Source organism: Thamnophis elegans, chromosome 12 (genome assembly GCF_009769535.1).
Source record: "Thamnophis elegans isolate rThaEle1 chromosome 12, rThaEle1.pri, whole genome shotgun sequence".
Classification (NCBI taxonomy): domain Eukaryota; kingdom Metazoa; phylum Chordata; class Lepidosauria; order Squamata; family Colubridae; genus Thamnophis; species Thamnophis elegans.
In genome coordinates this window covers 30,747,433-30,763,205 of record NC_045552.1, presented here as the reverse complement: position 1 = coordinate 30,763,205, position 15,773 = coordinate 30,747,433, and the positions used below count along the sequence as shown (strand labels likewise).

The 15,773-nt window shown below is 47.1% G+C and overlaps 1 protein-coding gene across 1 annotated transcript in view; it reads right to left on the bottom strand.

Moving 5' to 3' along the window:
• MACF1 (microtubule actin crosslinking factor 1) overlaps positions 1-15,773 on the bottom strand; it is a 350,069-nt gene that overhangs the window by 251,814 nt on the left and 82,482 nt on the right. The window contains 2 exon segments of the mRNA XM_032227099.1: positions 4,746-4,835; positions 5,247-5,308. Coding sequence (XP_032082990.1) covers positions 4,746-4,835; positions 5,247-5,308 — 152 coding nt within the window.

Genomic DNA, 15,773 nt, shown 5'->3' with positions numbered 1-15,773 from the left:
ATTAAAAAGAAGGGGGGACAGGACCGAACCCTGCGGCACCCCATATGTTAGGGGCCTAGGGGTCGATCTCTGCCCTCCGACTAACACCGACTGCGACCTGTCCGAGAGGTAAGAGGAGAACCACCGTAAGACAGTGCCTCCCACCCCCACCTCCCACAGTCGTCGCAGAAGGATACCATGGTCGATGGTATCGAAAGCCGCAGAGAGGCCAAGGAGTACCAGGATGGAGGCATGGCCTACATCCCTGGCTCTCCAGAGATCATCGGTCAATGTGACCCAAGCGGTTTCTGTGCTGTAGCCAGGCCTGAAGCCTGACTGGAAAGGATCAAGATAACTGGCTTCCTCCAAGGACCGCTGGAGCTGAAAGGCCACCACCTTCTCAACAACCTTCCCCACAAAGGGGAGGTTGGAGACTGGACAATAGTTGTTTAGAACGGCTGGATCCAAAGATGGTTTCTTCAGGAGGGGTCTCACCACCACCGCCTTTAAAGCGGGGGGAAAGACCCCCTCCCGCAGGGAGGCGGCAACAACCACGTGGATCCAGCCCCGTGTCACCTCCCTGCTGTTAACAACCAGCCAGGAGGGGCACGGGTCCAGCACGCATGTGGAGGCACCTACAGCTCTCATAGCCTTGTCCACGTCCTCAGAGGTAACAGCTTGAAAATCAATCCAGCGATGACCTACCAGATTATCCCTTAGTGCCTCAGCTGGTTCTGCAGGATTGGAGTCCAGGTCCGCCCGAAGCCGAGCAACTTTATCCGCGAGGAATTGGACGTAGTCCTCAGCCCTGCCCTGCAAAGGATCACCCGTATCCCTCCTATTGCTCACCTTTGGATCTGTGCTCAAGTTGACTGCTCTTTATTGGGCTGGGGGTTGAACAAGAGGAATGCTCAGGTTTCTTACCCTGTTTTCTTGTTCACGGGTTGCCTGATGAAAATCTGGGGGAGTCAGCTGTCAACTTCAGGCAATGGTAGGGGCTCTCACACAAAATGTCATTTTGGATCGTGTGTGTGTGTGTGTGTGTGTGTGTGTGTATGTGTTCATACAAGGATTTTGGCTTGGGGTGCCATATGGCCCCCCACTACAAGGAAACCCATATGGAGTTACTGTGGCTGTAATCAAGCAACAATTGAAGGGGAGAGGTAAAGGCACAGCCTGGATGCTTTAAGAGCGCTTTTCCCAACTGCAACCCTCCAAGTACTTTGAACTGCAGGGCCAAAAGCCAGAAAATCTAGAGGACCAGAGAATTGGGGGTGGGGGGGCTTTTGGAAAAAGTCCAGGGGAGCAAAAAAAAAAAAAAACAGGTGATGAGAAATGAGGGAGGCTGCATGAAATATTCCCCTGGGTGGACCGAACCGAGGAGGAGGAGGAGGAGGAGGAGGAGGAGGGGGAGGGGGAGGGGGAGGAGGAGGGGGAGGGGGGGGGAGGGGGAGGAGGAGGAGGGGAGCCAGTTGCACGGCTCCTTTGACCAGAGTGAAGCCACTGCCTGGCAGACTCAGGCCCTGCAAGGTCACAGAGTGGTCAGCAATAACATGAAAAGCATGCTGCAGTAAGCGACAACTCGGTTGCACCCTACAGCCAGGAGCATGTCCCCTTCTCCCCTTGGTCTGCCCTACCCAAGGGGCTACCCATCACCCGAGCTGCCCTGTGCAACTGTCCTGCAGCAGCCAATGAAGGGACAGCTGCCCCTAACCCCCACACCCCCCCACCGGGAAAAAGAGTGCCGAGCCACCCAAAGAGATGCTCCCAGCCCAGGAGCAACCTGATGACTCTCAAGCACAAGTGAGAAGCAGCAGCAAAGGCAGGCAGCCATCAAAGGTTGTTTTTAACAAGGCCTCTGGGGGTCTCAGGGTGAAAACCTGGCAGTGGGGGAGAGTAGTGAAGATGCTGGACCCAGAGCAGACACACTGTGTTCAATCCAGCCTCAACCTAAGAAGGGGTGAAGAACTGGCCTTGAGGAAAGGAGGAAGGAGCCTTCCAGGGGAGGAAAGCCATGCAAAGTTATCATGACAGAAAAGGTGCTTCCTGCACCCCGATTTCCTGAGAAAAGAGAAGCATCAGAAAGAAACTGCCATTTGTCAGAAATGATGTAGGGTCTCCTGCTTGAGTGGGGGGTTGGACTAGATGACCTATAAGGTCCCTTCCAACTCTGTTAATCTGTCAAAATAACCCCACTCTGATTTTTTGGGGGGTGCAAAATGAAGAAAGAGCTACGAAGTGCTCTTTACAGTAAAGTACTAAGTGGAATAGCAGGACGTTGAAATCCTGTGAAGTTCCTTTCTTCCCAGCCTTAGGCTTCTCCTGAGTTTCTCAGGCTTCTCTCTTTCTCAAGAGCCACAGAATCCCCTTGAAGGATTCCTCCCCTCCTGTTCCCAAGGCCAGGGTTAGAAGCCTCCCTCAGCCCAACCTGGGGAAAATGGGAGGGACCACAATCAATGTCATCATGAGAGCCTGTACAAATAATGTAAAAAAAAAATTAAAAAAGGCTCATCTGGGAAGGAGGAAACAACTCCTGGAGGGCCCTTTGCCCCAATCGCTCTCTCATCCCTACACAGGAAGGCGTAAGTCTCCTCCTTAAGGGACCCCTGTCTACACAATGCTCCTCTGTGGCCAAGCAGAGATCCGGCTGCCTGTAGCAAGGCTGCTTTCTTTGCAGAGCACATTGAGGGAATCCTCTGGTTTAAGAGGCAAGCGAGCGGGCAGCCTGCAGAACCAAATGCTGGTTCGGCTGCACAAGACTATTCTGGGAAGAATCCTGGTCTGTTTCTCCACACAGAGGAAAACCTTCTGCCAGTTTCCCCTGTATATTGTGACAGGTGGCTTCCTAGTGGTGTTCACTACCAAAAACACAACTAGCAATTTGGGAAGCCCCATTCCCAACACATCTGGAAGTCTGAGGAAGGCTGCCCTGAGGGTTACAAATCTGGGGACAAAAGAAGGTTGTGGAAGTGTGCAAGACCTGGAAAAAAGGCAAGCCATTGTGTGCTCACACTACGTGAGTTAGTATTCTTCACACATCCCCAGCTACCGACACCAGAAACACATCCAGATAATCCAGTGGATTCCTCACAGCCTTCAAGTCCTAAATGAAATCCTATTCCAGCCTCTGGCAGGGGAAAAGGAAGTTTGTATTCCCTTTGAAAGAAAAGCAGCATGCCCACTCTTCCCTTGGCAGCATCAACATGGATTCAGCTGCCAAGGTTTTAGGGCAATGGGAGACCTTGTAAAAGGGAAGCAAAGAAAAGAGGCCCTTTTCCCTTGCTTTGTTGGATGCCTCAGAGCAATGGGCCCTGGAGCCTCCAGGATAGCACAACATGTGGGCAACTGAGTGAGGTTCTGGGTGTATGAAATGAGGGTGGTCACTCTTTCCCTTTGGTCCCCCCTCCCCCCCCCACTTCTGCTGGATCCTCCGCTTCCTTTGGTCTGCAGCATTTGGAGACATCCAGCTCCATCTGGCTCTTTTGTGGGCAGGTGAGCTACCCACACCCCCAGAGGTAGCTCCAGAGTAGAATTCTGGAAAGAAAACCACCTGTCTTCATCCCGCAAATTTAACCAGAAGGCCGTGGGGAAGACGTCGGCTCACAGGCTAATCTGCCATCTGTAATTTGGTCATTTCCATTTCTTAGAAGATGCTGGAAGTCCTGCCTGAAATCTGAGGTATTTCTGGATTATCGGAATGTGTCCAGTACCAGTTGCTATTGCTCCTCCATGGTGGTCATTGACCTACTGTATCCTCCTCCTCCTCCTCCTGCTCCTCACACTCTTCGCTGCCCAAGTGACTCCAGGGTGGGACTTTCACCAAGCAAACAGTCTTCTGCCCTGAGGTTTCCTTGGGCTAATAAATAGGATGGACAGTACAGTACTAAATGGAAGTACATGGGACACACACAAAAGAAAGAAAAATGCCACACCCAACAAATGCACAGGAAGAGCAGTGCACAAACACATTCTTTGCCTGACTAAAAATGAATTTTCAAATGCATAGCTCCTCCAGAACTTTCACAGCCCACATTCGCCAAGCATTCAGAGCTTCCAGAAGGGATCCATTTGATAGGGAAAAAAGTTTGGTGAGATCCAAAAATTACAGGGCTCAGGCCAGCTGCTGCTGCTGCTGCTGTGGAAACAGTTTAAGACCAAACCTTTTGGATGGCAGAGAACGTGCTTCGTGTCCAAGGGAAAGAAATAAAAAAAGGAAAGGATTGAGAGGCAAAGAACTTCGATTGGGAGTCACTAAAAATATGGTAGGTTCTGAAGGACACACTTAGGACACCAAGGGAAGGGGGGCACTCCAGATTTTCCCCCTATCATGTCTTTAATTCAGTGTTTCCCTGTGTTGGCCATTTCTAGGTATGTGGACTTCAATCCAGAATTTGACTGCCAGCGTGGCCATTCATAAGATACTACACTTGAGTTAGCCCAAAAGCTGAGATACAATTGACAAGAATTTTGGCGGTCTATATGCCTAGAAATGGCCAAGGTTGAAAAACATTGTTTTTTCATCACTACACTCAACTTTAGTTGTTTTTTTAAATAATTGTTCTTATCTGCCATCTTCGATTTTAATCAACATTATTTAAAAACATTTTATTTGGCACTAAAGATTGAAGGATGGGTTTGAAGGAATTGTCAGAAATTGCACTTGTTTCAATCTCCTGGTGTGAGGGATTTGTTTCTGTTAGGGGCACATCTCGGCCTTAACCTGGCCCTGGGAACGTCCTTTGCTTTGTGGCATCTTGGAAACTCACCAACTTGACGCCCGAAAGGACCTCCAGTAGAGAGATGAGGTTGTGACCATCTCGCAGATCCTCGTAGAGGTCATTGATGTGCTTGCGCACCTGTGGGGACAGAGCAGAGAAACAATGCTGTGCGGCTGCTGAGAGGACTGCAGGGAGCAAGAAAATGTGTAGAACAAACTTTCTCAACCATGGCAGCTTTTCAAAGGGGTGGATTTCAATTCCCAGAAATCTCCAGCCTGCAAAGCTGGCTGAGAAATTCTTTGAGCCGAAGTTCCCCTTTGAAAGCTGCCAAAGTTGAGAAACCCCCATGCAGAGAAATTCTCACTGGAGGAGGAAAATCTGCTATAAGAACTGAAGACCGGCCATAACTCAGCATGTTGATCAATCTTCATTCACCCAACGCTGTTTTGCTTCAGAGACTATTTTATTTCTGCTGTTTAAAAATGAAAGGGTGGAGGAAGTGGAAAAGGAAGAGCAGATCTAGTGGAATCAAAGGTCTGTGGGGCTTACCTTCATCAGGTGCTTATTCACCCATTTTGTGAAGGTTTTTTTCTGGACCCGGTCCCGTTCATCTGCAAAATGAGAGAAAATGCAAACAAGTTAGCTTTTCGATCACCTAAGAAAATAAACACAGCCACAAGCTTTCTTATTGTAGGTTTGCAAGCAAAGCCTCTTTTAGGCCTGTAGTTTAGGCCCCCTTCCAGCCGCCAGCTCACTTCCCAGAGCGCTGCAGGTTTGCAGGTTTCTTTGCAACCAATAGAGGGTTTGGGGATGTTTTCTCCATAGAGATATTTTAATCTTTTTTTAAAATATGTATTTATTTTGACTAGATGGCTCTGCCTCCTCTGTTTCATCCTCTGGGGAAAGACGGAATCAAAGGACAGCAGGGCATGCAGCCTTTCTTCATTTTTCCAAAAGTCGCTTGCAGAGTCAGGGACTGTTGAGTCCTGTAATATGTACCAGAAGATGCTTCCTGTGTCATAGAATGTGCTCTCTGGGTGCAGAGGGAGAATTCAACTTTCCTAGCATTGAGTCTATGGGATTATAAAGGAGCGAACTTTCAAAAGGGTTCAAACCAGATCAGAAATATTCCAAAGAGTTCCTGTCTCAAGGACGCAAATTTCTATAAATATAAAAGTAGCAAATAAACAAACTGATCCATTAATGTTTCTTTAAATCAAGGAGGCAACCTGTATGCCCCAAACTGCGGTATATTTCAAGGTGGGAGATATATAAAAGCTATCATGTAAACCCCAAGATCAAAAAAGGGAAGCCCTCCACCAGTAGAAAATAAAGTTTCTTTCTTTTCCTTCTCTTCTCAGGTTTGCTATGTATAAATAATCTCTTGTAAAGAAAATTTGTTAGGGGCTCCTCTTCCCATTTGTCCAGGCAGATTCCCATTTCCTATTCCTTCATTTAGTGAGCAGGAAGTTTGCTGCCTTATACTCCCCCCACTATCTGTTTCTCAAGGAGGAAACAGTCACCTGCACTCGACATCTGGCAGCTTTTAGGTCATACCCACTTGCAGCTGGCAGCTACTCAAGAGATTACTCCTTTGTCAGGTCTCATAGTTTAGCAAACAGTCTCTCAAAACCTTCAGCTGCTTTGTCATTTTCACTGCTTCCTCCAGAGGAACTCCCTTGGCAGATTCCTGTCAGCCTCCCTGTTTCCTCATTCCATGTGCCCCAGGACCACATAGAAGGTAACTGATAGCATCACACATGAAGGGCTTCCAGCAGGTTTCCATGAATGTCCTCTTCCCATTTTATTTTATTTTATTTATTTTATCAAGCATGTATAAGGTAACAGAAATAAGTGTAAACATGATTATGAATACAGGAAATGGATACAAATAAGTGGGGACAGTAGGCACGCTAGTGTGCTTATGCACGCCCCCTTACAGATCTCTTAGGAATGGGGTGAGGTCAACAATAGACAGTTTAAGGTTAAAGTTGTGGGGGTTTGGGGAAGAAACCACAGTAAGGTAACGCATTCCAGGCACTGACCACTCTGTTGGTGAAGTCGTATTTTCTGCAATCAGGTTTGGAGCGGTTTACCTTGAGTTTGTATCTATTGTGTGCTCCTGTGTTGTTGCGGTTGGAACTGAAGTAGACTTTGACAGGTAGGACATTGTAGCAGATAATTTTGTGTACTATGCTCAGGTCAGACCAAAGGCGGCGTAGTTCTAAGTATTTTTAAATATTCTAAATATTTTAAATATTCTAAGTATTCATATTCCATGAAACATCACACCTTCAGATTCAATTATATATTGAATAGGCAAATATCTATGTTTGTCTTTACCCTGCCTAACTTCTGCTAATCACAGAGCCAGCATGAATGAAACAAAAGATAAAAGCCCACGTTCAAAGCTCAGCTCACTCACTCTACACCAGAGAATGTTTGGAAAGTTCTGAACTAGTACAGTATAGTGGAAGCCCATCACTTATAGTATAGTGATAGGAAGACAGTGGGCATAAGAAACAATCGACATGGAAACAAGACATAAAAATCATATTGGTCCATGACAATCTGCTTGCTGGAAGTGAACTATGTGGAGGGTTTGCAATGAAATTCCTTATTATGAACGTCCCTACACAAACTTTTTATTCTTCTGTCAACATTTATACTGCAGGCTCTCCTAGGCTTCATGGTCACTAACGCCCTATTCTAGGAAAGGGCAGACATCTGGCTTGAAGAATCTGCTCTGCTTCTGAGGAGAATCCTTTAGATTCAGGACTACATGCCTGGTGTAAAAGGCTCCCCCTCTGAGCCCCACACGCCATTAACAACAGTGTTGCGGAGCCATCGGAGATCCAAATCCACAGCTTCCACTCACCTTTCCATCGTCCCACCATACACACGTCCCTTTTGAGTTCTTTATTATTTTAAACATCTCTTTTCATCCCCACTTGGGGGGGGGGGAATCATTCAGCCTGGCTCCTGGCCTTCAGCCTCCAGGAACAAATATCAACTGAAAATTGTGTACATTCTGTGCTTTAAGACTTTCCTTCTGTGAAACCTTGGCAAAGCTTCTTTTCTCAGGCCCTGCACTGATTTCCCAGCATTCACAGATTCAACAGAGCTTCCACACCTTCCACCCAAAACATTACTTGCAATTGATGTCCAGGAATGTTCCCATTGATAGCTTGTTAAAAAAAATTCTCAGAATTATTTCCCATGATGAAAATATTTCTAAAGAAGCCTCAAAGCACTTCCTCTACTATCACCTTAATTACAATGCCTCCCTCCCTGCCATTCCACTATTTTCAAGGTGGGGCCATTTTGAGGTGCTCTGTTTAATGTTAAAAGACAGCCCACTCCCAATGGCACTCATCATGGGACTGAAACAGAGAAGGAAGTTTGGTAGCCCACCCATCGAGGATTAAATAGCTGAATGTTCTCAGCAGAGCCAGAGATTCCATGCTCAAAAGGCCACATTTTGCCAGGTGGCAAACTAGGTGTGGAGGCCATAAAGCACCGTTATTGGATAATTTGTGAAACATTTACCTTTTCTGACAACAATCTCCTCTCCCAAATCCTGCTCCATGAAACTTTTGTCTTGGCTTGTCATATACTAGCTCTAATTCTTGAGTGACCCCATATACCAGGGCTGTCAAACTCACATGCTGGCCATGCCCAGTTTAGTAAAGGGGGGGAAAGTCCCAATGCGTCATGTGGCGATGCCATGGGGACAGAGTTTGACATCCCTGCCATATACAAAACAAGGTATATCCCTACAGCAACTTCTCTCCAATCAAATGCTCTTCAGGCGCACCAGATATCATTGCCCTACCAGCTGAGGGTAATGCCTGTGGCCATCTAACACACTTTGGGGGGTGGGTGGAGGGAGGGTGAGAGACACAAACAGGCTAAAAAATTTTTTACTTTAGTACTGGTGTATCTATTCCATTCTTAGCTAAATATTCGAAGAAACAAACAATGCATTATTTGAAGTATTATTTGAAATAGGAAGCATGGACCTCTAATTTGCACAGTTGCTGTAGAACAGCAGGGGCAATGATGAGAGTTGCTGGAGGGCCTGGAGGAGCAGAGGGTCCCTATTTCTCTCCTAACTCAAGATGCCTTTTAAAAAACTGTCTACCACATCATGTCTACTAAGGGTGCAAAAATCATGAACAATCAATAGAAGACACTGCTGTCAGCTGCCTCAGGATGTATTTGCCCAACCCATGTGGTGCAAATAAAGCAGACAAGCAGCAGCAGAACCATTGTGTCTCAGGAAGAATGGCCATTTTAAGGAGGAAGTAGCAGCCGAGCAGGGGTTGGAAAGAGCCATCCCCACAGAGATCTGCTCTTCCACTGTCTGCCATGGAGTCTCACCAGTGCCAGGCCCATACACTGAACTGGAGCTCTGAGATCTCCATCCTGGTCAACCTGGCTGAGATGGAAAAGCTTCCTGAATGCAGTCAAATTCCCAATCGGCTCTGCCTACCTTCTGCATCAAATTTCTTCTACAGGTACTCAAGATAAACTGCTCAAGGCAGCCAGCTCACCTTGTGATAGTAAAACCCAACTAGTTTGTCCTCCCAGGGTGTTACCTGCCGATTGTAAATTTAAAAGGTTCCTTCCAGTCTCAGAGACCTTCCATAAGCACTCAGTCTGTCCTCCCAAGAACATTCAAAGATGAGAAGTCATCTCGGGCAAAATGATGGTTTGGGCCATCCAGAATACAAAAGATAAAATGAGACCAACACCAACACTAATTCAAACAAAATGAACCGAACTCAACACCTCATAGCTTTGAATTAACATGGTTTGGTTTGGATTCAAGGTTGCTCCACTTCTCACCCCCCCCACCCCTAAGAAAGGCAGAGGCATACTAACCAATGCAACACATCTGGCACACCAGGTGGGCATTCAGCTCCCTTTCTGTTCTGTGAATGTGCCACATGGTCCTTTGTGGTTCCAGCACAAACTGCATTAAGGCTTCCGGGTGTAACTGAACTCTTCCATCTTCCTGCTTCTGCTGTAAGGCTTCTTCAGCGTGATCTGCCAGCCCTTTGCCACCCACTTCCTCTCCACAGCTCCTCCCCCCACTTCCTACTTCACCATCGGCCATGGAAGAAAGGGCCTGTGCTGGGCTTTCCAGAAAGCAGACTGCCCCCTCTAGAGCTGCCTCCTCAGAGATCGGAAGAAAAGTGCTCCTTCCTTAAAAAGCTTGGGGTTTTCGGGAGAATGAGAGGCAACAAAGGCCCTCAGCTCTTTTGAGCCAGGCAGATTAAGCACCAACAGAAGGTTAAATGCCAACTACGGTCAATTCAGGAGATTGGCCATTGCTTCCCTCCACAATTAGGTTAAGTTCGTTCAGCCAGTGGAGCCTTAGAAGGAGAGATCCCTGCTCTTCCCAGCACCCTTCCACCTTCCGGCAGAGGCATGTGAAAATAAAAATCTAGGGTAAAAACATTCAGTCTAGCAACCTTGGCTGAACTTTCTGGCCGAGGGGTGGCAGGCAAAGAGATGCTGCTTCCCAGAGGATAAGTGATGGGACCCAGGGCGCCCTGCCACACTCACAGCTACTCAGGCGCCCGAGCAGGTCATCTTCCAGGGTTCCAGATCAGCCTTCTAAAGAACCCACTTACTCCCTGAGTCCCCTGAGATGGGTGGCATCTTCATGGATGGAGAAGGTGGGTGCCTATTCCAATCCGCTTCCCAGAACAGGCCGGTGCATTGTTTCTCCCTCCAGACTCACTGGCCAGCTTTGCTGTCAATTGCAAGGCATCAAATGTGCTGACACAATACGACCCAGAGGGGAAAACAAGAGTCCGTTCTTTCCTTATGCATCTCTGCTGCTCTGGCAGCCTTTTCGCCAGTCACAAAGGCATCCCATTGAGAGAAGGCCGAGGACCCGGAGCCTGGCTCTGGGATTCACGAGTTCTGAGAGCAGCACCGTTTTGAAAAATGACCGTTTGGAATGTCCAGGGCAGAGATAAGAGAGGCTGTTTATCTTTCTTGTTTTCCTTTTCTTCCTCTTCTTCTTCCGCTATTTATAACAGCCGTTGGTCCTCTTTCAGCCAGGCCATGCTGCTTTGCTCAGAAGTCCAGTGGGGTCCACAGGAGGCGGGAAGCTCTGGATTTTTCCACAAACGCCCCCAAAACCAGCCTTGGAAGGTGGATCTACTTCTCCTCCCAAGGCATCAGACACCCCCACTTTTCTTCCTCCTGGCCCGTTCTTGGATTCCACAGATAAGATTCCCTTCTCCAACCCTCGCCCAGTGTCACCATGAGCTAATAATAAGCCCCTGGCTTCTTCTCCCTGCCAGCTTATCTCCGGCTTGTTAATCTTTGTCCAGAGAGCCCTTCTGACTAAGCAACCTGTGGCCGTCCTCTCCTTAACTCTTTGCAGCTGCCATCGTGTCCCCTGGCCACATTGCCCCTCGCCCCTCCAACAGGAACCAACTGGTGCACACCCATCCGGATGGAGACCAGCCCCACCAGAAGAGCAGAGCCACCATGGCTGGGACACAGGTCAGAACAAGGGCCCAGCCCAGAGACTGGTCAGCAACATCATCATCTCGGCGGAGGGGTGGGGGGGCAAGGAGACAAACCCTGGAGAGCATCCCATTCCAACCCCTCTTTTCCTACAGCAGCGAGGGTCAACAGCTGCCACGGCAGAGGGTCATGAGATAAAGACACTGCATTCCAGGCTCCTAGGCTCCAACAAGGAATCCTGCAAGCAGGCAAGGCCTAAGAAGGCTTCCTCCCTCCCTCCAGATCAGTTCAGATCAAGAGGCCTTTCAACTTTGGCAAGCAGAAGCCTTCCCGACCTTCGCTACAGATTCCAAGGCAAGGCAGAGACTCTACCCCTGAGCCACAGCCTAACCCCAGAGTGAAAAGCAGCATCACTCACAATTCTGTGAACATTGGAACAAGAGAGCCTTGGTCATCAATGGCAACAAAACTCAGAAATCCAATGGCATCTTTTATGACTACTATAACGCATTTTATGACGAGGTACAGGCTTTGAAAGCCTTTTAATAACATCTGTTAATTTGAAAAGGTGCCACCCAATACCTGACAATTCTGTAGTTGCTCATGTTCCTATTGAAACTGTTGCTGACAGAACTGTCAATTAAAAATGCTCATCTTTTTAAGCATGCAGCAGCCTGATCAAAGCATCAATCAAATTAATTCTGACAAGTCTAGAAATCAAAGTTTCTTGGAAGCCAAACAAATCTTACTCTGAACTATCCCCAAGGGTGGCAAATGACCCTTGGGGGAGTAATAACAGGGTGTAGGTGAAAATGGGCCATTTCTTCAGAAGGAGGAAACCTGGGTGGGGAAAGGTAGAAGGAACCCCATTTTCTCACTGGAACTCAAATTTGTTATCCCACTGGAAGTTTGCACCAGGGCTCTTCGTTCCCTGGAGCAGAGCAGCCATGATTGGCCAGAGTCTGTTCTGAAGTTCAGGTTCTTTGCAGGTTCTCCCTCCGAGGAACAAGGAAGACAACAACATTGGAGGGATCCGGTCTGTATTCTGCATAAAATTATCAGTACAGTTGTTTAAGCTCTGCTGGAAATCATTCTCTCATAACGAGGTCACAATTCCTGAAACTTTCATTCATTCCATCACACTTGGAGATGTCAAAAGCTGGTAAAAAGAAGGTTGCTATTTTTGAATTGTGATTCAGGCTTAGAGGAGAATTGGCCCATCTCCAGTTTGTCTGAGGCGAAGCTGGTTCTTTTCCAAATCAGGGCTGGAGCTAAATCTTGTGGCTTGCACTTGTGCACACACACCCTTAATCCCCAAGTGAACACGCCTCCATCAGAATGAACTTCCGGGGCACTGCCAGGCTCCTCTTGGCCTCTAAGAACTGCTTCCCCCTCTCCCACCCAAAGGAGAAGATAAGCCCCTCCAACAAAGGAGAGAGAAGAGGCACAAACATCACTGTCCCAAAGCTCATTTCTGCCTATCTAGCCCAGCCACCCCTGCCCATCTGAACGAAGAAAATTCAAGGAGAACAGCCCACCACCTATGATGTAAAAAACAAAGAAACGTTAGCTGGCTGAGCAAAAAAGTTCCAAAATCTACAAGAAGGCAACCAAGGAGGAAAGTGAGTTAATCCAGATGAAGATACTATAAACTGGAAATGGAGCTTTTACACTTTTGCAATCTCCAAATTGCCATTCATGTCTATCAAATGATTTACTGTTAGAAATGGACATTTTGTGTGCAACAAAAAAGCAGTAAATCATTTCCCATCCAGAATTAAAGTTTCAAACTGCACAGCTTTCTAGTCTGTAAGAGGTTGCTTTCAGGCAAAGTTTCTTTACCTGCAGCTTCTTGATCTCATCCATGAATTTACAAGCCCCAAATGGTGCTTCTGATGTCACCCTGTTCTCTCATGACATCTTCTGACTTTGGGGAGGAGGGGGGGACTGAAAAAAGAAAATTAGATGGGTTAACTATGCAAGGACTTGAAAGTGTTGCACTAACTTGAATATTCCCTGAGACCTTCCATGGAAGTTCTTCCATTATTTAGGACTTTTAATACATAGCAAATACTCAACCACCAAAACCCAATGATGAAAATCATCAGTTGCCAATCTCTTTGCATAGCTGAGCCACGCAGTCTGCAGAACTGGCTGTGTGGAGCAGATTTGCCCCTTACAGCCCCTGCCTCCCTGGTTCACCTTGTGCAAAAGACGGGTTTTAGGCCCAGGTCTGTGCATGCAGGTGTACAAATCTTCCTGCCTTCCATCTTTACTGCAGGAAAACTTCTCCTTTGTTCCTCCTCCTGGAGCATCTGCTAGGCTTTGGGGCTTAATTCCCATTGTCTGACAACACATGGAGTGTCATGAGCTACTACGTCCCAGAGTAACGATCCAGGTGCCTCTGGGGAAACCAGAAGTACAGCAGGAAAGGAGGTGGAAGTGCAGGTAGACCACTTAGCAATAGACTTCTCATGGATGTGGTGACTTTCCTCCAGTACAAGATTAAGCTTCATATCCACTGACAGATGTCCCTCTTCCTCCTCCCTTCCTTCTAATCCTCATTTAAAGCTGTCTAACCTGGGTTTCTGTTTGTAATCAAGATAAGTATCTTTTCTGAATAAATGTCTGCAAACTGAAAGAGAACGGACTACTCCAGATCCTCCCCTACTTCTGTATTAAGTACCAACAATGTTAGTAGTACTACAGTTTTCTTGCTGGGTCTGGATAGAAATGCACACCAAGCTCGGATGACACAGTTGTTGAAGGAGCTTCCCAGCTGCCACTACAGCATCAGAGGCCAGAAAAAACATTTCCCAGGGTTCCCTGGGCACATGCTTGACCACCAAGGGAGGTTCAGCAACCAGCCTATGCAGAAGAAAAGAGGCTGTTCCATTACATCACTGATCCAGTAACTAACTGGAGTGCCTTAACCAAGGTCAGGGGAAGGACTGCGCTCTCCAGCCCTTCCCCCCCACACACACACACACTCATTTCACTGCACAAAGAACAGTACCTTCCTGGCTCTGGCTCCTTCTCCTGCTCCTGGTCCAGTACAAGATCCCAGCTATCCCAAAGAGGTGACTCAGGACAAAAATGGTGGGCGACAGAAAAACACCATCCCAAAGGGACATCTGCCTTCCCATTTCCACCCCTCCGGCAGCTCTGCCGTTAATACTCTGAGTTTCAAATTCCTTTCTCTTGAGCCACAAGCACTTGGACGCAGCATCACCAGAACAGGGCGGGCAGCCACAGCAGCAGCAGCAGCACAGAGTTTATAGACAAGAAGAGGCTGAGCCAGTGCTGCTTCTGAGAGGGTTTACACCAGAAAGTGGTTCTTTTGTCAACCAGGCAAGGGAAGGGATGTTGTGCATCTAAGTTTGCACTCCTAAAGATTTTGGAATTCCTGCTGTCCATGTACTCCTTTGAAAGAGAAGCAACTGTCCACTCATCCTCCCTGGAATAGTTGCAGAGGGGAGGTCTGAAACTCCAAGCAAAGGGGGCCTAAATAGCAGTCTCAGCCCCACAGAATTTCCAATTCACAGAATCTAACCTCCATGTTTAAAGGGGAAGAGGCGCAAGGACTGACCCGACCCCCACAGCCCTGCAGTTTTAGAAGCAGGAACTGGGGAGTTTTACTGTGTCATTACTCCCAACTGAATCACCTCATTCAGCACAAGAGAAAATGCGGAACCAAAATGGAGAAACCTGGCTCAGACATTAAAAAATAAAAATTGGAAAAAGAATGCCAAAGGTTCTGTCACCAAGAACAACAAAAATGGCTCTAGATAAGCCTCATTAATGACATTGAAAGTAAATTTAATAAGTGGGGGAGAATAGAGAAGCTCCTTTTAGGCAAAGCCAAAAGATGAGTTTGGAATGAAGATTTATCTCTGAATGTTTGTTGGGGCCACCATCAAGAAGATGCAATTCACAGCCAGCCCAACCGGAACCTGAAGGGGGTCTCCACAGGCTTGATTTAAACCAACTCGATTTAAATCATAATTTTTAAAGAGCCACTGTCATCTCTGTCCCGCAGTGGCTCCTCTAACCCATTGTTGACTCACCAACAGTCTCATTCACTTTAATGGGATGGCTGGTGATGCAGCAGTGACACAAGGTGAGGGATGTGGCAGGCAGTAGGTGAGTGGATGCCCACTAACAGGCGCTGCCATGATGGATCAGAAATGACAGGTGCTCTTTAATATTATATTTATAAGCCGCTTAGAAGGTTCCGTTTGAACTGCTTGCCCTTCCTCCTACACTTGGTGTGAGCCTGGTGGTACAGATGCATTTCTCTTCAAACAATCATACACTTTGTAGTGTACCTAGATTTGCAAAACAAGGGGATAAAGGAATATTCCTAAACTTTGTTTTTTGTTTTATCTCATGGTTACTGTGAAATTGTGTGAATGCATCAATGCAGGGCATGTTATCTCAGCTTGCAGAGCTTGGATTCACTGAATGAGTTCACAGAATATACAGCCTCATGCTATATAACTAAGATTCATTTCATGCTGAATAAACTAATTATTAATGTATCTTAAATAGAAAAGTACTTTTAGATAAACTTTTTACTCCAAA